Source organism: Coenobita brevimanus, chromosome 55 (genome assembly GCF_032717465.1).
Source record: "Coenobita brevimanus isolate Jiangsu-jjx chromosome 55, ASM3271746v2, whole genome shotgun sequence".
NCBI classification, from domain to species: domain Eukaryota; kingdom Metazoa; phylum Arthropoda; class Malacostraca; order Decapoda; family Coenobitidae; genus Coenobita; species Coenobita brevimanus.
This window is the reverse complement of record NC_137008.1, coordinates 48,488,860-48,511,776: the sequence shown is the minus strand read 5'-3', so window position 1 is coordinate 48,511,776 and position 22,917 is coordinate 48,488,860. Positions and strand designations below refer to the sequence as shown.

At 43.6% G+C, this 22,917-nt stretch overlaps 1 protein-coding gene across 1 annotated transcript in view; it reads right to left on the bottom strand.

Annotated features, from left to right (window-relative positions):
- The window catches only part of LOC145401316 (lachesin-like), a 158,785-nt gene that overhangs the window by 47,785 nt on the left and 88,083 nt on the right, over window positions 1-22,917 (bottom strand). The window contains exons 7-8 of the mRNA XM_080273642.1: window positions 22,673-22,825; window positions 21,907-22,116 (exon numbers count right to left, since the gene is read on the bottom strand). Coding sequence (XP_080129768.1) covers window positions 21,907-22,116; window positions 22,673-22,825 — 363 coding nt within the window. The remainder of the gene's footprint in view (window positions 1-21,906; window positions 22,117-22,672; window positions 22,826-22,917) is intronic.

Here is a 22,917-nt window from a genome sequence, read left to right as displayed (position 1 = left end):
ATGCGCTCTCTTGGTGTGCTCAAATTGTGCAGTCAACTTGTTCCTGTTGTATCAGGCGAAGGGGGTTAACAACAGGGTAGGAAAACAGGCTGGCAGAGGAATACGGTGGCAGGCGGATTCGACAGGGTGGTTGGCAGGGATTAACCATTTTGGGTGATGTAGCCTACAGTACTTTTTAATTTATTTTGTCATCCAGACGCTTCGTCTTTTTCAATTCAGAATAGAAAGATCGAACTACAAAGGTTAGATAATCCCTCATTAACCTTTTCACTAACTGAGGTTTTGGTAAATAAAAAAGTGCGGATGTAGCAAAAATATAATGAAAACAAAAAAACAAAAAAACATCAGAATGAAAGCGTTGAAGACAGAATGGACGGGTAGAAAATCAACCCGACAGAGAGAAGCAGGGGCAGGTGGCCCGGACAGGGTGGCCGGCAGGGGAGAATAACAAAAGGTTTAGGACCGGCATGACCACGACCGTAAATTTAACTCCCAGATCCCTTAATCCTAATTAATATTCTAGATTATTCGCAGGGTGTGATAATTAGCTGGTTATTGAAAAGAGGCGCATTATCGGGGGATTAACTACCTCATTGATTAGCGTCCACGCGCCATTTGTTTCTTTGTTTGTACGGCATTCTCGGTAAATGATACTTATACCCATTTAGACAACCTCGCCAGTCATACAAGGTGCATTTGTGGAGTCCATCAGTTATGTAAGATCGTACTTAACCTCCTCCTTTGAGGATAAGTTTTTATTATTATTGTTATTATTATTATTATTATTATTATTATTATTACTATTATTGCCATCTACGAGATTATTACCTCACCTAGAGGGGTGCCGAAATACAGTGTGTGGTTCCCTCATTCTGTCACACGCTCACTGAGTTACTGTACATGTTTGAAGGATGGGGCCCAGGCCTATATGTGGGTTTGTGCTGATGGATGGAGTATACATACAGTACATACATCCAGTACATATATACATACCCAATATGTACATCCATACATAGGCCTACATATAAATATATAGACACACACAGTAACACACAGCTCACGGGTACTAGTCAACCGTGTGCTTGCGTCGTGCTGGAATACCCGTAAATTATGACAAACGGTTTTGAAAAGCTTAACTAGTAAGCAATTATTTTTACACCTTGGGATACGGCAAGGGTGGGTGCGGCTGTCAAAGGTGTGTCTTGTTCATCACTGGGGAGGCTTTATGTGTTCAATACAGTCTTTTATAACTTTTTGAATATAAGAGATGTTACGTAACTCGTCTGGAGGTACACAAATATATAAGCAGATTCATGTAATTAACAATCCTGTTTACGTCAGAGATCCAGCCCCCTCCCCCCTTCGGTAGCCGCCTGTGAGGGTGGACAGGGTGAGGAACGATCACTTGAGCAACTTTAATACAATCTCCCTTACTGCCGGGGTCTGGCATACACAGAGATTGTTCCTTACACCATCATTCTGAATGGTTTCTTCTAAGCTAAATAATATCGTCTGTAGGCTGCAGGAGTGAAAAAGACGTCATAATACTGAGTTAATTCTGCCATTCTTCGCACCACGACCCCTTGCCTGGGGTTGTGTCGCCAGATCTCACCGATGCTTTTCTCTTTCAAACCGACACACCTCCAATGACTTCTACAGTGGGTTGTTGCCAGGTGTCAGTAAATATCGATCAGGTTATAAGTCACAATGTAAAGAAGTTTGACTCTGACATACAGCTAAAGCGAACCCACGACCATTTTTGCTTCTGTGTCTTCTCACCTGGCTGCTGAGGCGGACAGGGGGAGCGTCTGACTTACCCATTTGACGGCTAGATTTTCTCTCAGGTCTGGTGTTACCCTGAGCATGAGTCCCAAGGTGTAGAGAAGATACAGCGTAGCCAGAAACATTTTTTTTTTTTTGTAATGTGAGGAAGAAGGAACCAAAGGTCGAGAGCCCGCAAATTGTTCCTTCCAAGAGAAAAACAAAATACAAGACAGAGCCAAATTCAAGATCCGATCATTTCGAGATGCCTGGACACACTGCGATTGAAAGACTGGAGATCATAGGAAGCAGGAAATACAGAGTGAGGGAGACAGTTCCAGAGTTGACCTGTTGCATAAATGAAGGACTGGGAGTAACGGGTAACTCTTGCATTAGAGAGCTGGGCAGAAAAGGGATGAGAGTTTGCTGCTAGACGGGTGCTACGCGTCTGTCGTAGAGGTGGAGGAATGCATGCAGACAGTTCAGAGGAGCAGTGACCATTGAAGTAGCGATAGAAAAGAGATAAAGATGCAACAGTGCGGTGAAGAGACAGAGGTTGAAGGGAGTCAGTAAGAGGGGGAGAATTAATGAGACGAAAAGCCTTTGACTCCACCCTATTGAGAAGAGCTGTATGCAGGGAGCCTCACCACACACGAGAGTTGTACTCCACACAGGGGCGGATAAAACCCCTGTATACTGTAGAGTGAACAATTGTGCAGGGGTAAAGAAAGAACGGAGTCGGCTTAGCACACCTAATCTCTTGGAAGCAGATTTTACAAGAGATGTAATATGAACTTTCCAAGATAAGTCCCGAGTAAATGAAACCCCAAGCATGTTCAAGGATGATGCAGGACTAAGCTGAATATTATTAAGCATTAGTGGGTATACCTGTGGAAGATTTTGTCTGGTTGATAGGTGTAAAAACTGAGTCTTTGATGCATTAAAAACAACCAGATTATTTTTACCCCAGTCAGAGATACAAGCCATGTCAGACATTAGGTATCCCTTGTTTGCTGAAGTAACTGCTGAGATGGACGCTGCGGGAACCGAATGGAAAGGTGAAGGGTGGAGTCATCAGCGTATGAGTGGATAGGGTTAGATGTACAGCTCAGAAGGTCATTGATGAATAAAAGGAAGAGAGTTGGTGATAGGACAGAGCCCTGAGGAACACCACTGTTGATAGATTTAGGAGAAGAACGATGGCCGTCTACAACAGCGGCTATAGAACGACCAGAAAGGAAGCTAGAGATGAAGGCACAGATAGAAGGATAGAAACCGTAGGAGGGCAGTTTGGAAATTAAAGATTTATGCCAGACTCGATCGAAAGCCTTTGAGATGTCAAGTGCAATGGCAAAGTTTTTGCCAAACTCCTGAAAGGAGGATGACCAGGAGTCTGAAAGGTAAGTGAGAAGATCGCCAGTGGAGCGTCCCTGACGGAACCCATACTGACGATCAGAAAGAAGGTTGTGATAGGAAAGATGCTTTAAAATTTTTCTATTAGGAATTGACTCGAAAACTTTTGAGATACAGGATGTTAAAACAATTGGACGAAAGTCAGAGGGCTGGGAATGGTCACCCTTCTTTGGGATTGACTGAATGAGAGCAAACTTCCAGCAAGAAGGAAAGGTACAAGTTGATAGATAAAATCCGCAGGAGTTTGCCTAGGCAGGGTGTAGGCACAGAAGCACAGTACTTGAGAACAACAGGAGGGACTCCTGTACCAACTATGTGGCTAAGACACACACACACACACACACACACACACACACACACACACACACACACACACACACACACACACACACACACACACACCTGCTGACTCTCTAGCCTGGTGGCAGAAGAAGTGAGAAAAGCTAAATGTCACACATACGGTCTTCTTTACACACACTCTCTCTCTTACACTTTACTCCTGCCTCGCTTTAATTGATTCCCTTTCGGCTCCTCTCTCAGACATCCTCTCAAACTTTACTCTTGTATAGGTGTAATTTGCTCTCTTTCATACTTCTTTTTGTACACTTCCTCTCTTAATCTATACTCCCGTTTTGCCTTAATTCTCTCTCTCTCTCCTAAGCTTCAACAAGAGCATGACAAAACACATTCCTGCTTCAATTAAGTTAACATGGGTCTGGACTGCAACCCCCTGTCAAATATTTATGCAGCTTCTAAACAGCCCTTGGTTCTGTGTTATCTTGCTGGGAGTCGATGGTAAATGTTTCAAATCTGTAACACAAACTCTGGTCACCTGAAAGCCAAATCCCTAGGTGTTCAGGCATGTTACTTATTTACTGTAGAATCCTTTGAGTTTTCTTAACGAACTTTGTCTTATCTGTTATTTACAACGCCTCTCGCTGCTTCGCCATTACGACATTCAGTGACCTTGAGAATTCTTTTTTCTTCGCTTTCAACCCGTGCCTGTCTCCTTTGCATGAAGAAGGCAGTGGAAGGTCAGAAACCAGGCACAAGCATCAAGCAGGAGAGAGAGAAAGATAGATAGATAGATAGAGAGAGAGACACACACACACACACACACACACACACACACTGACAGACAAAGAGTAAGACAGAGACAGTGAATGGGTGAGTGAGTAGGGCTTGGGTTGGGTGAGTGAAGCCAGTGTTGGTTTGTGAGAGGGCCTTATTCCTGATGACACCGGGCACTACGTAGGCATCACCTCTTACTAACCGATTTTCACTGCGTACAGCGTCTTAATACTCTCCTCATTGTTACTTACGTCGTTATACTACCGACAAAGATTGCATCCGTAAGAAGGAAGAGGATATGAAGGTGAAAAAGAAATCGCTGATGATGACGCGTTACGTAGCATCCTATCCCATCAATAATACGGATCAGAGTGGCTTGGAGGTGTATTTTTTGCAACGGCCACCCAGGACTGGCCATCTGGCAATATTAATACGGATAAATATAAATATCTTTATAGTGAGATTTTGTGCCTTCTCTTAATAATCACATTGGTTAGAGGGGAGAGCAACATTAGTCATATAAAAGCATTCATACTCACAGACGGAGCAAAGATAAAGGGTCTAAACTCACACCACGTTTACTAATTGAAGACAAGGCTGAATGTCACAAGACCAGCACTGCCATGGCGCTGATTTTGATGTCACAGATCCAGTATTTCCAAGGCGTTGAATGTGGAATGTCACGAGCTTAGCATTTCCAGGATGCGAATTCTGCATTTTACTCTTATCACGAAAAGAATAAATTTACCTTAGGATACACTTTCCAATCTGCAGGGGTTAAACAGATCCTCAATACACACCTTCCATAAATTAGGTCTCCCACGATCTGGATGAAAATGTGTGTAGGAAGAAATGATAAACCAATAATATGCATCACCGGATTCAAGGGGTTAGGAGGACCCAGCAACACACATTTAGATTAGACAGACGATCACGTACTTTGCTGTGTGTGTGTGTGTGTGTGTGTGTGTGTGTGTGTCCGGGGTTCAAAACAACAAACAAAACACCCAAACATTTCATAGTGACTCTCAATTAATTCGTTTTCCATCTTGATGATTACCCTCGGCGTCATCATCATCATCATCTTGTCATTATTATTATTATTATTATTATTATTATTATTATTATTCAGAAATCAAGGTTTAGATGAATATAAAAAACATAGCCTCATCGCAGAGTGAATCTCTGTTCTAAATATAAAGATATGTAGATAGATAGATAGGCAGAAATGCGGCTAGACAGACAAACAGACAGACACAAACATACAGATAGATAGACGGAAATATGGATAAACAGACAAACAGACGGACACAGATAGACAGACAAAGACAGACAGAAAGATAAAAAGCTAGACAAAAAGCTAGACAGGTAGAAAGAGAAATATTGATAATTAGACAGACACACAGACAGATAGACAAACAGATAGACAGACAAAGATAGATAGATAGATAGACACAGATAGATAGATAGATAGATTAGACAGATACGAAAAGAGTTAAAAGTAATGTACGTTGAAAGAGAGATGTAACATACAGCCAAGAGAAAGGCAGCTTAAATCATCCAAAATTCAATGAGAGAGAGAGAGAGAGAATCAAGCCGAGGAAGTGAGAGCGCAGAAGGTGAAGGGGTGTGGGGAGTGGAGGGGGTCAGCCTGGCTCTCCCGGTCGCAGCAGTAACAAACGGCCACCACAATCAGGGTAATCTAGCACATTTTTACTGCACTTTATCGCGCAGTCCGTCACCCAGCGCCAACCCACCAGCCTTGAATTATGTATCAGACCCCCAGCCACCCGCTATGACATAAGGCAGGCCAGGGGAGGGAGAGGGAGAGAAAGAGGGAGAGAGAGGGAGGGCGGGGGAAGGGGACGAAGGAAGGAGCAAACCAGAGCGTGACTGAGAGGTCGAGAAAGCAAGAACGTACTGTGTGTGTGTGTGTGTGTGTGTGTGTGTGACAGAGAGAGAGAGAGAGAGAGAGAGAGAGAGAGAGAGAGAGAGGATAGAGAGAGAGAGAGAGAGAGAGAAGTAAAATCACTTATCCCGACTCAAAGACCACTAAGTTAATGATTCCTCTCAAAGTTAATGCCCCACTAACTCAACAGCCACTGAATCGAAGCAATGACTCGAAGACAATTGACTTAAAATACGGCTGACTCCAAGATAACGGACATAAAGACAACTAACTATATCGACCACAAACCAAATTTTATGGAATCTGGGTGGTCGACTTACATTCATTTCAGCCTAAACACGACCTAAATCCCTGAAGGGTGATAGATAGACAGGTAGACAGAGAGAGTATGAAGTAAGGCAATGTGACAGATTTGGCGCGAACTCTTGCTTTAAGCTGGAACATACGACAGGGTACAATTTCGATGCCTTCTCCCTTGCTGTCCCATCCCACGACAGTATGGTGGGTTATGACTAGCTCCTTCCCAGTGAGGATGTCTGGCTCTGCTGTGGACCAGCCATAAACTGTTAGTGGATTACTTGTATTGCATGGACGGACAGAGAATGTACAATAACTCCGTGGTTCTGCGGATGGATACTCTCAATACCTGATTCACTCGATCGATAGAGATAGACAGACAGATGGATAGAATTAAATAATTACACACACACACACACACACACACACACACACACACACAATGAATTCTTGACTGACCAGTATGCATGCAAATTTATTTTAAGAAACTTTCCCATTATGAAGGTCCTATTTGTTATTCTGTAATCCCGTGGACATACAAAGAAGACAGACAGGGGTGAAAGCATAACTTCCTTTTTAGATCGGACAGGCGTTGAGGGAGTGGACAGAATAACTGGGTATTGTTAATAAAGACACGAGGTCGATTCTAGACTAGGATAACGAAGAATTTTGTGGACCTGAATCTTACTGCAAGAGTGTTCACTGACATTCCAGAACAGCCGCCAGCATATCACAATAAACACCTCCTCCAGTACAGTCATATCACTCCCGAATGAGTCAGCCCCTGCATCTATTTATTACGAACGGTAGACATTAACGCCCACGAAGCTAAGACGTGTGACACCTAAGAAGATTGCTTAGCCTCAAGACAGAATTGTCTTCCTTATATATAGATAGATAGATGAGAGAGAGAGAGAGAGAGAGAGAGAGAGAGAGAGAGAGAGAGAGAGAGACAGACAGACAGACAGACAGACAGACAAAGAGAGAGAGAGAGAGAGAGAGAGAGAGAGAGAGAGAGAGAGAGAGAGAGAGAGAGAGAGAGAGAGACAGAGAGAGATGCTGATAAAACTTTCCGTTCTGTGACGGGTGGAAAAATGATTTAGAACTCAAGGAACGAACTAAAGATTGAAGTTAAGCTGACAGGCCGTGGCCCTACCGATGTGCAGATTTAACCATAAACTGAGGCGCATTTTGTATAACAGCATCTCCCTCACAACCACAATTCTCGTATGGCACTTTGGGAAGCTCTAATTGTCGCCCGCCCTTAGCAAGGCGAAGTGATAATGTTTTTGCCCGTGTGTGTGTGTGTGTGTGTGTGTGTGTGTGTGTGTGTGTGTTTATCTGTTACCATTATATCTCATGAACAGCTTGAGCTATCAACATGAAACCTTCAGGGTATCAAGGTATGGCCAAAATCTTGGACGATTTCGAAAACTGGCACTCTGGATCAAGGTCATCAAGACAGCTGCCAAAGGTCAACTAGTTTCTTTAATATGGATTGGCTTTTCGTGAAACGCGGTGACTGAATTCTATAGAGTTTTGCGAATTTCCTTCGCATTTAGTTTGTATGTAGCTTGTAAGTTGGCCAACAGCGTATTCTGGCTGGCGATTAGAATTCGGCTCCTGAATGCTCTTCTTTCATTCTACAAGCACCAGGTCAGGCATATCAAGTTCCTCCTCTAACTGTATTACATCTATGCTGCAAAAACAAGTGTGCAGCTCTCTCTCTCTCTCTCTCTCTCTCTCTCTGCTTGTGTGTGTGTGTGTGTGTGTGTGTGTGTGTGTGTGTGTGTGTGTGTGTGAACTTGCAAGTCGTCTGGTGAAAGTTGATGGCCGGATGGGTATATTGGTGGACGGAAGGTTAGAATGGGCCGAGTGAGGGGTGGAGCTAGCAGGGTTGGCGGGGTGAGATGGACTGGTGGGGTGGGGTGGGGTGGGTAGTGTGGATGAGGTGAGGTGGGTGGGTGGATGGGGATGCACAGACAGGTTGAGTTGACGGGACCAGCAGTTTCAATGGGGTGAGTGGGTGGGTGGGTAGTGGGAAAACAGGCTCAAGGGGCGAAAAGAAACCATGGTAGAAACAGGCCCACAGGGAGTATGACCTTGGGAAAATGAACCCAAGTAGGATCATGGGTCTTATGGGAAAAACTGGGTCCATAGGGAAAATAGCTCCATGGACGAATATTGGTCTATGTGTAAACTCCGTGTTTACCTTTGTGGAGAAGAAAGGCCCATTAGTGGATATAGGTCCATGGGGAAAAACGTTTAAGGGAGAAAATAGGTCCAGGAAGAAATAGGTCAAAGACAAAAAAAGGTTCAGGGAGGGAAAATAGGTCAGTGGTAAAATAGGTCCATGGAAAAGAATAGCCATATGTAAAAATTGATCCTTGGGGGATATAGGTCTGCGAACAGACCAAGCCCATGAGGAAAATGGATCAGTCCCTGGATATAGTAGACCCATGGGAAGATGAGGACATTGGGGAAAATTTATTCATATGAAAAATATCTCCTTAAGAAAAAATAGGTCCATGAGGATAATAAGTTCACTGAAGAATAGGCCATTGGAAAAATTAGTCCACATGAAAATTACCTCCAAGAACAAATCAGGTTCATGGTGAAAATAGGTCCATAGGGTAAGAATGATCCAGGGGTTAGAACATACCGATGGGAGAAAACAGGTCCATGTAGGATAACTGGTCCAAGGGGGTAATAAGTGGGGGGGGGGGGGAGGTATGTCAATGTGGGAACAGGTTCCTCGGGGGAAACAAGTGGTTGGGGACTGGTACATATAGAGTGTAGCTGGAGACAGATCTATGTGTCAATCATCCAATGAAGATTCAGAAATGTATGACAGCAAGCAGAAAAGCAATGATTCAAGGCCACGTAAAATATTTTTCTCGCAAGATTCATATTCTCGTTCACGATTCCATGAAACCACTCCAAGACCATCTCAGTTACACAGTCAGAGTGGATGACCCCCCATTACAGCCTATGGAAAGAAGTACCCCAGAGCCTAGCCTTCTTTTCTGATGGGAATCAACACATCAGTCACGTAAGAGCCGACTGGGTTACAATTCATGAAGTTGCAGTAGTTCATCATGCAATCAAGGATACTCACTGAGATGAGGTACTTCGTTACCAAACTTCACACCATTCGGTCGTGAAAACTATATGGGCCACGCTGATGCCACTTTGCCGTGGTGCTTTTGTACTGAGTCATCCTCTTAATTCATGACATGAACTGGGGATTTCGTGACATTTTCCTGATGTTGCTCTACTTCATGTACAGGAACAAAGTCGTTCAAGCAACCTCAACTGTCTTAATGGACACAAATATTACACAACCTCATATACCTCTCCACACACACACACACACACACACACACACACACACACACATTTCTTCGCGACACACGCCTCTACCACTGTGTAAATCATACGCTACTGGTCCCCTTGTCTTCTTCTGATTCAGTACATGACAAGCTTGTGTGTGTGTGTGTGTGTGTGTGTGTGTGCAGAGATGGGTGGGTAAATAGATAGATATATAGATAAACAGACAGACTGGTTGATAGATGTAGACATGCATAATGGCATACATATTGTATAGATATATAGACAGATAATGCATGCTTGATCAAATCGTTTTGTGTCGTCTGGTATCAATATCCGTAAACTCGTAACCTGACACATAATACTGTCTATTCAAAAGTTTTTAAAGTCACTGTCTGACTCCAGTCTCGGAGTACTTGGGGGAAGGGGGGGCATACATACCCCCTTCTCCATCCTGTCTCCCGGTGACAGACAAATGAAATGTCCTGAACCATTGCCTGACACTTTCATTTTCTGCAAAAGTCGTGGTCGTCCTCCAACTTGCTCTCTGCTGATTACACTTCCCCTCTCCTAAGCCTTATCTTCTCGCTGAGACTCAGCTGAAACTGACTGTAGCTACTTTTCTGTGTCCACCTGTTGTCGCTATAATCACTTCAAAGCTTAAGGAGGCTGTAGCAAGTATGTGGACAACCTAATTAGCTCTTTGTATTCCCAAACTTGAATCTCTTGTTCTCTCTAGATTCTGGCTTCAGCTTTCTAGCCATTTTCAGACTAAATATATTTCTGTTGCTTTCTTATCCCCTATTACTACTGACTATAAAAAATTCTCTGAGTATCTTATTTCTAAAATGGAAAACATTCTATCAATTTCTTTCTACGAAATCTCCATTACAGGTTATTTCAATGTGCATCATCAAGTTTGGCTTTCCTCTCCAGTCACTGATCCACCTGGTAAATAAACCTACATCTTCTCTATCCCTGATGACCTAGAGCAGCTTGTGCACCATCCTACCCTTAACACTGACGCTTTGGAGAGATTTCAACATACTTAGCCTTACTCTTGATACTAATCCTTCTGCATACTGTGTCAATCTCCTCTCTTGGCTGGGCTTCTCCAATCGCAGTATTATATTAATAATTTGTTCTATTGTTCCAGCAAGGCTTGTAGACCCTCCCAAATAATGGTGTCTGTGGCATTTTGGTACTGTTGATTGAGAGGTTTTCAAGCAGTTGCTTTTAAATTTCCATGGAATGATTACTGCTTCCATCGGCGAGAGCCATCTGAGTGTGCTCTCGTGCTTTGTGCATTACGGAGGTTTTCTCAATGGTATGGAGGGTTCATGTCTCGCGTCCTTGCTGGTCGTTCTAAGGCTGCTCACATAGGCAGCCACTGTCCTTCTACAATTTTCACTGACAGTGTTTGACAACATTCTGCCCTGTCACCAACTCTCTTCCTTCTATTCATCAACGATCTTCTGAGCTGCAAATCAAGCCCTGTCTACCCATACGCTGAAGACTCCATCCTTCACCTCTCCACCCGTCCATCACAGCAATGGCTTCAGCGATCACTGGATAAGAATATGACACACCTGACTTCTGACTTGGTTGTTATTTCTGACTAAGGTAAAACAAATCTTGCTGTTTTAATGCATAAAACACTCAATTCCTAATTCCTTCTGCCCGCAAAACTCTCTTACACGAATATGCCTTAATATTAAGCAATACACAATTCAGTCTTACATTAACTCTCAACATCCTTGGAATTTCTTTCTCTCCAGACCTATTATAAAAGGTGACATTATGTCCCTCGTAAAATCCACTTCCAGGTGACTGAATGGAAAGAGACTCTGTACTTCCTTTACCCCTCCACAATGGCTGAATTCCTACGGAGATCTTAGGCGCCCATGTGTGGTGTACAACTCTGATGTGTGGGGCATTTCACCTCATACAGCTTCTCTATACAGTATGGAGTCAAAATTTTTGTCTCATCAACTCCCCTCCTCTTACTGATTCCTTTCTCTCTCTCTCTCTCTCTCTCTCTCTCTCTCTCTCTCTCACACACACACACACACACACACACAAAACTCTAGTTCTTCTCATACTTCCTCCTACCTTTTCTTCTTCCACATCTTCCTTCTTCCCTCTCTTTCCTCTCACCCTTTCACCTACAGTTTCCCTACTGTAAAAATATTCGTCTTTCTTCACCCTCCTTGATGTTCAGTTTTCCCTTGCCTCCCCTCTTTCCCCACTTCCCCTCAAGGATTTCTTCCTCTACTCCTCAATACTCTCTTCCCCACCAATCTTCCCTCCTCTTCCTCCTCCTCGAATTCCCTTCTCTTTCTCACACCTCTCCTTTCCTTTCCTCAGTTTATAACCCCAATTCCCTTAACGTGTTCCTGTTCCGTTTCGCCCTCAGTAGCCCTCTCTTCCTCGCCCAATCTCCCTTTTCTCCTCCTTTTCCTCTTGCTTCTTCTTCTTCTTTTCCTCCCACTCCTCTCTGTTATTCGTCCTCTCTTCTTCCCTTCAGTCCTTCTTCAGTCTTCCTCCTTCTTGTACCAGCGTCCACTCTGCTCGTCCTCCTCTCCTCTGTTTTTTTACTCCCTTCGTCTATACTTCTCCCGTTTTCTTTCTACATGATCTCCCCTTTTCCCTTCTTTCTTCCCTCATCATGTTTCCCCATCACTTTCCCTTTTCTCTCCGCCTTTCCTCCTCCCTCATTCAGTCGTCCCTTCGTTCCCACTTCTCGCATGTTCCTTTTTCTCCATTCTTCGCTCTTCCCTCCTTCCTCCCTCTCCCTCCCTTCCTCACTAGTTACTTGTCTCCTCACCTTCCATTCCCCTTCTTTCAGTCTCCCTTCTTTTTCTCCTCAATCTCCACCTTTCTTTCCCTTTTTGTTTCTCCACCAGCTCCCCTAAGCATCTCCATTAAATTCTTTTCCCATTTTCCCTTATTAACTTCTCTTCCTCTTCTCCTCTTTCTTACTTGCCTACTTCATTCTTCCCTTCTCCCTCATTCTCACAGCTTCTACTCTCCCTCTCCTCTACTTTATTCCACTCCTTCTCTCATCTCCCTTCACAAGCCCCTTTCTTCTCCATCTTTCTCCCTTCCTTCGTCCCTCGTCTCTGTCTGCTTCCTCTTCTCTTCTCCCTCATCCCTCTTCTTTCCCTCTTCCCTCTTATTCCCCTCATTCTTTCATTCTTCTCCCCTTCCTCTCTCACCTCCTTCTCACCTCCCGCATCCCCCACTCTCCTCCCTTCCTTCCCCTTCCCTCTCCTCCCCTCTCTTCTCCCCTCCCTCTTCCATCCTCTCCCCCTCTCCCTCCCCCTCACAACTTGCCCCATCACTTCGCCCCAAATCCCGGAAGTTTTGGTATTGTTATAAAGTTAAAGGGTAAATAAACCAAAGGAGGCGCAGCTAATTGGAAAAGGATGATGGACAGAGAAACAGCAGGGGCAGGCGGGCGATTACGGTGAGTGAGAGAGTGAGAGAGAGAGAGAGAGAGAGAGAGAGAGAGAGAGTAGATCATGGGGAGACATAATAAGACGCTAAAACAGACATGGAAATATAATGTCAATAATACGATATACTAAAGACAGAAGATAAAAGAGATTGCAGTTCGTTTTAAGAGTTCAATGACCACAGTAGCAACAGAGAGGAACAGAAGGTACAGAGACTGGTAGGCTGAGGGAGAGATAAGACGGGAAAATACGGATGGAGAGAGAGAGAGAGAGAGAGAGAGAGAGAGAGAGAGAGAGAGACAGACAGACAGACAGACAGACTGACAGACAGACAGACATAGAGGCGGAAGGAAACCAGAAGAAACAGAGAAAAACAGGCACACAAAAAGACAGACAGACAGACAGGTCACTCACAGGTAGAAGGAGACCAAATGAAACAGACTGAGATGAAGTGAGACAAAGACGAAACAGAAACAAAGTGACAGAAAAGAGACACAGAGAACATAAAAAAGGCGATAAAAACAGACAAAACTAGAATTTCACTCAGCAGCGCACATACCTACGCCAAGACGTACTGTAATCCTCACCTTTGTAATAGGTACAGCTCTGCAAGTCTGTAGCCCTATTTGTTACTGTACGGCAGCTGGAAAAAGACTACCCCCCTCCCCCCATAAAGGCATATTTAAAACCGCTAGATCCGGAATTTTACATGGACCTGCGCCAAACTGAACACATTCGCAGATACCAACATCCAAAATATGCCGATTTTCTACATCAAGATCCATGCAATATTCACTGAAAATTTTATGAAAATGTCGAAAAACGCGCTATCAAACAATGTTAAAGAACGTGAAAAAAAAAAAAAAAAATCCTGGATCCGCACCTTTATCCGGATCCGCGCCAAAATTTATTGGAGTCTATTTTGGGCCAAGGCCCATTCTTCTACCAAGTTTCGTGGAAATCCTTCAAGTAGTTTTTGTGTAATCTTGTTCACAAACCAACCAACCAACAAACAGACAAGGGTGAAAATATAACCTCCTTGGCGGAGGTAATGAAACCAATGAACACACACACACACACACACACACACACACACACACACACACAGAGAGAGAGAGAGAGAGAGAGAAGGAATGATACAAGGAGAAACAGACAAAGAGACGGCGAGAGATAAAGACTAGACAGAAACATACAGAGAGACAAAGAAAGCAGCGAGACGGAGAGAGAGGAGAGAGAGAGAGACGAGGGCCACAGATCAAACTAACCCTCCGTAATTGGAATTCTTCGCTTTCAATTAATTGGATATTTGAAAGTGAGAATAGAGTGCAAGGCGTCACCAGGGAGCAGAACCGGGACACTGAACCAGAGGAAGTACATGCGAGGATACAGAACCGATAGTAGAGAACCAGAGGAGGAAAAACAGAGAACCATGGGAACGAAAACAGACTACAAGGGAATTAAGCGACACGGAAGCAAGGGCAGAGAACCAAAGGGAACAGAACCAGGATGCAGAACCAATATAAACACTCCAGAACACTGAACTCAAGGAGGGAGAACCGAGTGCAAAGGAACTGAAGAAAATAACAGAAAAATCCAGATCAGACACCAAAGCAAGCCAGAGGCACTAAAAGGGTACACCGCCCGCGCCTAGAACTGATCTAAGGGCCCAGCACTGGACTTGGGCTTGTGACGCTGACCTTCGACCAACTGTTCTCAACATCGAATTCCTTCATTTTTTCTGAGCAGTGACATTTCCACCAGATTTGGCCCAAGTCGGGTTAGGAGTCAGTTGAAATTGCCCCATGAGCTTAACCTTTGACTTATTGTTCTCAAAATCCAGTCTTTCCCTCCCTGACCGACCTTCAGTCATTCCACTGGGTTTAGTTTAAATCTAACCAGTGTATCTGTGCTACAGGGTTCAACATTTGACCTTGCCCTGTGACCTTGACCTTTGGCCATCTTCAAACTCGAAACTCGATATCCTTACTTTACACAAAACCGTTCAGCAAAGTTCGGTCTAATTCGGATCAAAACTATTTAAACTGATCTTGCCAGGTGACCTTGACCTCTGAGGTTCTCAGGATAATGCCCATTTCCCTTGGCTGACGCTCAACACTTCCAACTTTCACGAATATTGATTTAGTCTGTTTGAGTTATACTGTTCATATCACACACACACACACACACACACACACACACACACACACACACACACACACACACACACACACACACACACACACAAAGCTAAAGTAGACCCCGCTCACACTATCCTTGACGAGGGCAGAACAAACCTAAGACAGAGGACCAAGGGCAACGGAAGCCAGGGACAGAGAACCATAGAAAAAAAAAACGATGAAAACCAGCGAAAAGAAACAGAAGCGAGGGTAAAGAACCAGAGGAAACGGAACCGAGTGCAGAAAAAAAAAAAAATGCAGGACACGGAAAAGAGGCAAAGCATAAGAAGGCAACAGAACCATGGATGATGTGACACTGATTGCGAGGCCGGGGGGGGGGGCGGGGGAGGGGACAGAACCAATAACAGAGAACCTAAGGAAGCAGAATGGTAGATAAAGAACAAGAGAGAGAGAGAGAGAGCAACCTATGATGGGAGAATGGGTACTGAGACGACCGAACACAGATCAATTAAGGGAGTGAGAAGCGGGCAATGGTGGACCAGGGGACAACCAAACCAAGGTCCACTGTGCCAAAGACGACAAAACTGATGCCGGGAGAACCCAAGGAAACAGAACCAACGGCGGGAGAACCAGGATGGGAGGAAACAAGGACGTGTAAACCAAAGGCGACTAAACAAATCCGAAGGCAGAAAAGCAGAAAGTTACACCCAAGAACCGGGACAGAACAACTGAGGGCAACTGAACCGATACACAGGCGAGGGGAGAGGTGTGATAAACAGATGGCAACAGAATCAATGGTGGGTGAACCGCTGACAACAGACACGATGGGAGAAGAACCCTGACTGAAAGACCGAAGGACAACAAGACTTGTGGTGGGAGAACCGATACAAAAAATGCGAGTGGGTGAACCAGTGAAATGAAAACTGATGATTAGAAAACCAACGCCAAGAGGAATAATAACAGCATAGCCAAAGACAATAGCGCAATTACCGTATAACTGAAACAAATGCATTTGGGGGCCGAATGCTAATCGCCCGCTAAAATATGTCGTTGGATTAGGTACAATTTACCTACAAAATTATTTTGGAGAAAAATCGTAAAACTCTATGGAATTCAGTCACCGCGCTTCGCAAAAAGCCAGTCCGTATTAAAAAACATATGGCTGCTGGCATTCGGCCGTCACTGATCAAATCCACACCAAAGTAATAAGCTTTTGCACATCCACGGAGCTGCTACTTCCCGAGGGTTTGGTGAAAATTCGTCCACAACTTTTCGAGATATGTTGGGAACACACACACACACACACACACACACACACACACACACACACACACACACACACACACACACACACACACACACACACAGACGCTGGCAAAAACATTCTCCTTCTGCCTTGCGGTAAAGGAAAAAATAGCCAATTACCGTAAAATCAAAGGTTATAAAACCTTTTAATAAGGAATCAAAGGCAGTCCAGCAGATTACTGCGAAACCAAAAGCAGCAGAATGAATTACTGAAAATATAAAGGCAACAGAGCGTCTTATTGTTGAGTCAAAGGCACGAGAACAAATTACTGTAGAACCAGCGAGTGGGGAACGGAGGACGAGTGAACCTAAAACATGAGAACCAATGACGAGCCTAAGTCATGAGGCAGAGGCTCAGCAACTTTAGTCGTGAGTCAGTAAGGTAAAGGTGTCTCTCTCTCTCTCTCTCTCTCTCTCTTACTATGACATAATTTTATCTTCATTCTCGCAATATCCAGACGATTTTATTCAACTTATTATATAAATAAATAAATAAATAAATAAATATATATATATATATATATATATATATATATATATATATATATATATATATATATATATATATATATATATATAATTATCCTCTTCGCTACTAGGGAGTCAGGGAGTCCTCCTTAACGGGATGAAATATATCTGGCAGCAGCAAAGAATAAACTACAGAAACGTCTCCGTACTATTGGGGCGTTAAGTCTTACAAAACACTAAGGTAAAATAGGGATCTCCGTTCACTACATGTTTTGACACTCATTTAATTCCTCCGATCCGAGAGGCCCTTTGTAAGCTGAATAGCACTGGCTGTTGCAGTAAGAGTGGGCTGGAAGAGCTGTCGTCGCAAAACAGGGGCTGATAAAGATTGTTTCTTACTCCGGTACGTCCATCGAGTAACCAGTTGGTGACAGCAAGAATGAACTTGAAAAGCTGCCATCACAGTGAAGGGTGGACCAATAACCAAGTGGTCAGACATCTGTAATTGGGAACACTCAAGAAGGCAGGATATTCCTCCCCCCCCCCCATGTCATAACACTCTCCTCCAATTCCACCTTTGACGATTCCGGTACTGTTCCTCCATCACTTCCCCCTTCTGACCTCTCGTGGCTGACATTAAAAACTCTTCAACTGATGTGTTTTTTACCATCACTGGCCTTAATACTGTACTAACAAGGCATATGGGCCTGATAGGGTCCCTATTGTTGTCCTCAAGAACTATGCTTCTGTGCTTAGACTCTGCCTAGGTAAACTCTTTCACCTTTGTCTGTCAACTTGTATCTTCTCTTCCTGCTGAAAGTCCGATCTCATTCAGCCCGTCCTAAAGAAGGGTGACCATTCCTAACCCTCCAACTATCACCCAGTTGTTTTAACATCTTGTATTTCTAAAGTTTTTGCATCTGTTCTTAACAAAAGAAAAAAGTAAAGCACTTTTCCTATCATAACCTTCTTTCCGATCGTCAGTATGGATTCCGCCAGGAACGCTCCACTGGCGATCTTTGCACCTACCTTTCAGACTCCTGGTTATCCTCCTTTCAGGACTCTGGCGGAAGCTTTGCCATTGCACTTGACATCTCAAAGGTGTTCCTCAGGGCTCTTTTCTATCATCAACACTCTTCCGTCTATTCATCAGTGACCTTCTAAGCTGTACATCCAACCCTATCCACTCATACGCTGATGATTCCACCTTTCACCTTTCCGTTCACTTCTCGCAGTGCCCATCTCAGCAGTTACTTCAAAAAACAAGGGATGAGGCTATGGCACACCTAATTTCTGACTTGGCTCATGTCTCTGATTGGGGTAAAAGTAATTGTGTTGTTTGTAATGCAACAACAACTCATTTCTTACATCTCTCAACCATACAAAATCTACCACAGGAATATCCTCTACTTTATAACAATACCCAGCTCAATCCTGCATCATCTTTGAACATACTTGGGGTTTCATATTCTCTGGATTTATCTTGGAAAGGTCATATTACCTCATTTGTAAAATCTGCTCGCAAGAGATTAGGTGTGCTTCGCCGACTCCGTGCCTTCTTTAACCCTGCACGTGCACAGCTGTTGAATTTATACACGGGTTCGATTCACACCTGTGTAGAGTACAACTTTCACATGTAGGAAGGCTCCCCATATATCGCTCCTCTCAGGGCGGAGTTAAAGGATTTTCGTCTCTAACTCTGACGTCTTTCAACGTCTATGTCTTCGCTACACTGTTGCATCTTTATATCTATTCTATAGTCACTCCAATAGTCACTGCTTCTCCGAACTGTCTGCCTGCATCCCTCCACCATTATGGAGGAAGCGTAGTACACTTCCATCCCCCCCCCCCTTTTTTGTCCAGCTCTTTAATGCAAGAAATAACCGTTACTCGCAGTCCTTGATGTAACCAACAGGTCAGCTCTGGAACTGTCTTCCTCTGCCTGTATTCCCTACTACCTATGAAGTCCAGTCTTCTAAACGCAGTGTGTCCAGGCTTGAACGGACCTTGAATTTGGCTCTCTATTATCTTGTTTTTATTTTTTCTTGGAGGGAACAATTTGAGTGCATCTAGCCTTTGGTTCCTTCTTCCTTCAAAAAAAGTATATTAAGCATGTCTTCATTTGAACGTGATGATCCAATATAATAATTCATATAAACAGTCTGTCCTCCCAGCTTGAACTTGTATATCAATACGTGGACTCTAACCAAATTCTTGACATGTAAATGTAAGAATGCCAAGAAAAGAATCGAAATGAATGTGTCAGGTGTCCCACAATGAGTTAAAAAAAAAAAGTCTGGATAACATGACAGACGAAAGTAAAGGATATACGCCACAACAGTCATAAAACAAAAATGGATGTGGGCAGGTCACGTCCTTCGTAACAATGATAACAGATGGACAACTGAGATAGTGGAGTGGCAACCAAGAGACGGAATGAGGGGAAGAGGCGGACAGAAAACAAGGTGACGAGATGAGATTCAGAGATGCGCTGGGACTGGATGAAACAGAGTAACAGCCAACAGACCAGAGTGGAAAAAAAAAATAAAAAAAAAAAAAAAAGATGGGAGAGGCCTTATCTGGTAGCGAACAGACTCAGGCTAATGATGATGATGATGATGATGATGATGATGATGATGACGATGATGATGATGATGATGGTGGTGGTGATGATGATGATGATAATCATCGTCATCGTCATCATCATCATTATATTTAATATTGGATATATGGTTTGGAGGTGATCTTCATTCTGTTAGGACTATAATCAGTGTCAGGAAAGTATCACAAATGGAACCGATAATGAGTATCGGAGACATTTCTCATGAGGATAGACTGGTCCATTAGATTCTGGTTATCGTGCTGAATCAGAGCAAATTGTGGACCTAATGTTTATGTAATGAGGGATGTAATAGGCTACAGATTTGAAATATGCACATGTCGATATGACGAAATATTTGGTTTCATGTCGATATGACGAATCTAAAAGGAGTTATGGCAAAAAAACGATTTTTTATTACATTTTTTTGGGCCTACAGCCTTGGCCTTGATCCAGTTTGGCCCAACATTTAAACAGCTGATCAGAAGGTCATAGCCCATCATACCTGTAATTTTAGTCAACATCGCACCAGTAGTTTTCGCATAAAGTTGTTGACAGACAGACAGACAAAGAAATCGAGTGAAAACATACAGCCGTAACAGCAAACAGTAAGTACAAGAACTGGCCTGAATCACTATCTTTTATTCAGGGCATTCAAACTCTGTCTCCAATGTTGTCACTTGATTCTCACCGAACAGGCTAATGTTTGTGTAATGAGTAGCTTTGCCCACAAAATGTACGGCACCAGCCTCCATAACTACAGTGTATCTCTCAGCATTACAAATCTCCACGTGCTTTATTCATTAGCAAGTACACGGAATTAGTCAAGATGATGCAAACGCCTTGAAAAATCTCGATTTACAGATTTACCTGCCATCCACACCCAGACAACACACACTACCAACAGTCTACTCCCGTCCAAACTTCCACTACACAAAGCTTCCACACCACAACCACACTCACCAGTTACAAAACTACCACTGTCATCGGTACAATCGCGTCTACATCATATTGTCCTTAGCCATGGCCTCTTTAGACTTTTCAAGGGAATCAGAAACATCCACGCTTGAGTGCAAATGCACTCCAGTCACATCTTGCGAACTGACAACTGGCGGCGGAAGAAGTTAAGAAGACTGGCTAGTGCACTATGGAAACACTAGCATTAACTTAGAAAATGTATCCATTCCTTGATACGAGCTAGAAAGATCATTCTCAACGCTCATTAGACCACCTGCACCAACATATGGGCTACGCGCTTACACTTAGGTGCTACATCACTGTCTTATCGCTAGTTTTCTCGCATTATCATATGCTGTGATGTCCCATTTGATTGCAATTATACTAAGTTGACCTCATCGTCTTTAACTGTATTACTGTCACTTGTCAACATATTTTTCTTCCAGTAATTAGTTCATGTACTACACCATCCCCTCAAACGTTACCCTTGAAAAGTGACAAATCTCCACGTGCTTTATTCATCAGCAAGTACACGAAATTAGTCAAGATGATGTAAACGCCTTGACGAATCTCGATTTACAGACAACCCACACTCTAGAAATATATTAGTTGGCGTCATGGAAAGCGAAATTATAATCACCGTATCTACCGATAACCTTCTTCCAAATCCATTCAGCCATGAACACTCACACACACATATATATAATAAGTAATGTAATCCCAATAACCCTTCCAGTTTTGCCATGCGAGGTTTACCATTTAATTTCTATTGTAGTCATTGCAGATCCAAGTTTCCCGTCAAAACATGTCAGGTCCCATCCCAAGAACAGCTGCATTTTTTTCCTCGTCGATTTTTTTTTTTTTTTTCACTTTCGTACTTGCTTAGATTTGAGATCTTTTAGAAATTTTTTGAACTCTTCCTTAACCCTTCGGCTGCTGTGATTTTCTCTGAGCTAAACTAAACCGTCTGGCGTTAACTGAAAGAAAATATAGAATTCTAGGATCAAAGTCAACGCAATCATCGATACATATTTTTTTTTTTTTTTTCACAGTCGGTTTCTCAGAACTTGCCAAATCGAAATATAAGTGTTCGTACATCACAGCAAAAAGCCTAGGCTAGATTTTCATATCTTTAGCAACGTACAAAAAAAAAAAAAAGTAACTTTACCGGAAATTCACTGGGCATTAGCCGAGACTCACCTCTGCCGGTCTTCTTGGTGGACATCTGCTTGCTGTTGGTGGTGGTGTTGCGTGTCCTGCCGCCCTTCCTGCCCGTGTAATTGCTGGATCCGTCGCCAGGGTGGGTCTGGTTCAACTGATTATCTTCACCCTCCCGGTCTCCGCCCCCACCCTCACCCTCTGTGGCGGACTTGGGAGTCGTGCTCTCCTTCGGAGTGCGGGGTTCGATCTCTGTAGGTGTGAGGGGAAGGGTTATTGTGGTGGGAAGTAGTAATGATGGACTGTAACAGGAACATCTGAATGTTTTAATGTCATTTTCCTTCGAAATGCGGGGATCAGGTGCTGCAGGGGTGAAGGGAAGGATTATTTTTGCCTGAAGGGTGATCACTCGTGGCTGGGGTCGCAGTGTTGAACCCGTCAGTCCGATGACAGATTGTATTCAGCTTAGGAGAAACTTTTCAGACTTTGATTGTTGGATAGAGCCTTCATCAACTCCTTCAGTGCTATGGTTGAAGATAAAAAAAAAAAAAAAGTTGAATATAATCCTCTTTTTCAAGATTCCTGGTGGCTCTTCCTGACGACTGCGACTGAGAAGGCTCATGTGAAAGCTTTGCTTTAAAAGATGCTGAAAGAATATCACAAAGGTAGAGTTGCATGGAAATGTGGCCAAGAAGACCGTTCGTGTGACACCGCCATAGGGTAGGATGAAAGAAGAGACGATGAGGTAAATGAAGATGTGAGAAAATGAAAGAAGGAATGAGGTGCATAAAGCAACTAATTTTCTCACCATAGAGTCTGATGGATCCGTCGGTCTCCCCCAGGCTGTTTTTGGCGATGCAGCGGTACGTGTTGAAGTCGTCCTCAGTCAGGTTGTGGATGGTCAGCTTCATGTGGGTCTTGTAGCTCTCCTCCTTGGTCATGGTGTCATATTTGCTGCCTGCTGGAAGGAAAGCGAGGTGAGGGGTGACAGAATGGGTGATTGTGACGTAGGGGCGGTTATGGAACGGTGGGAGGGTGAGGGGATGAGAGGGC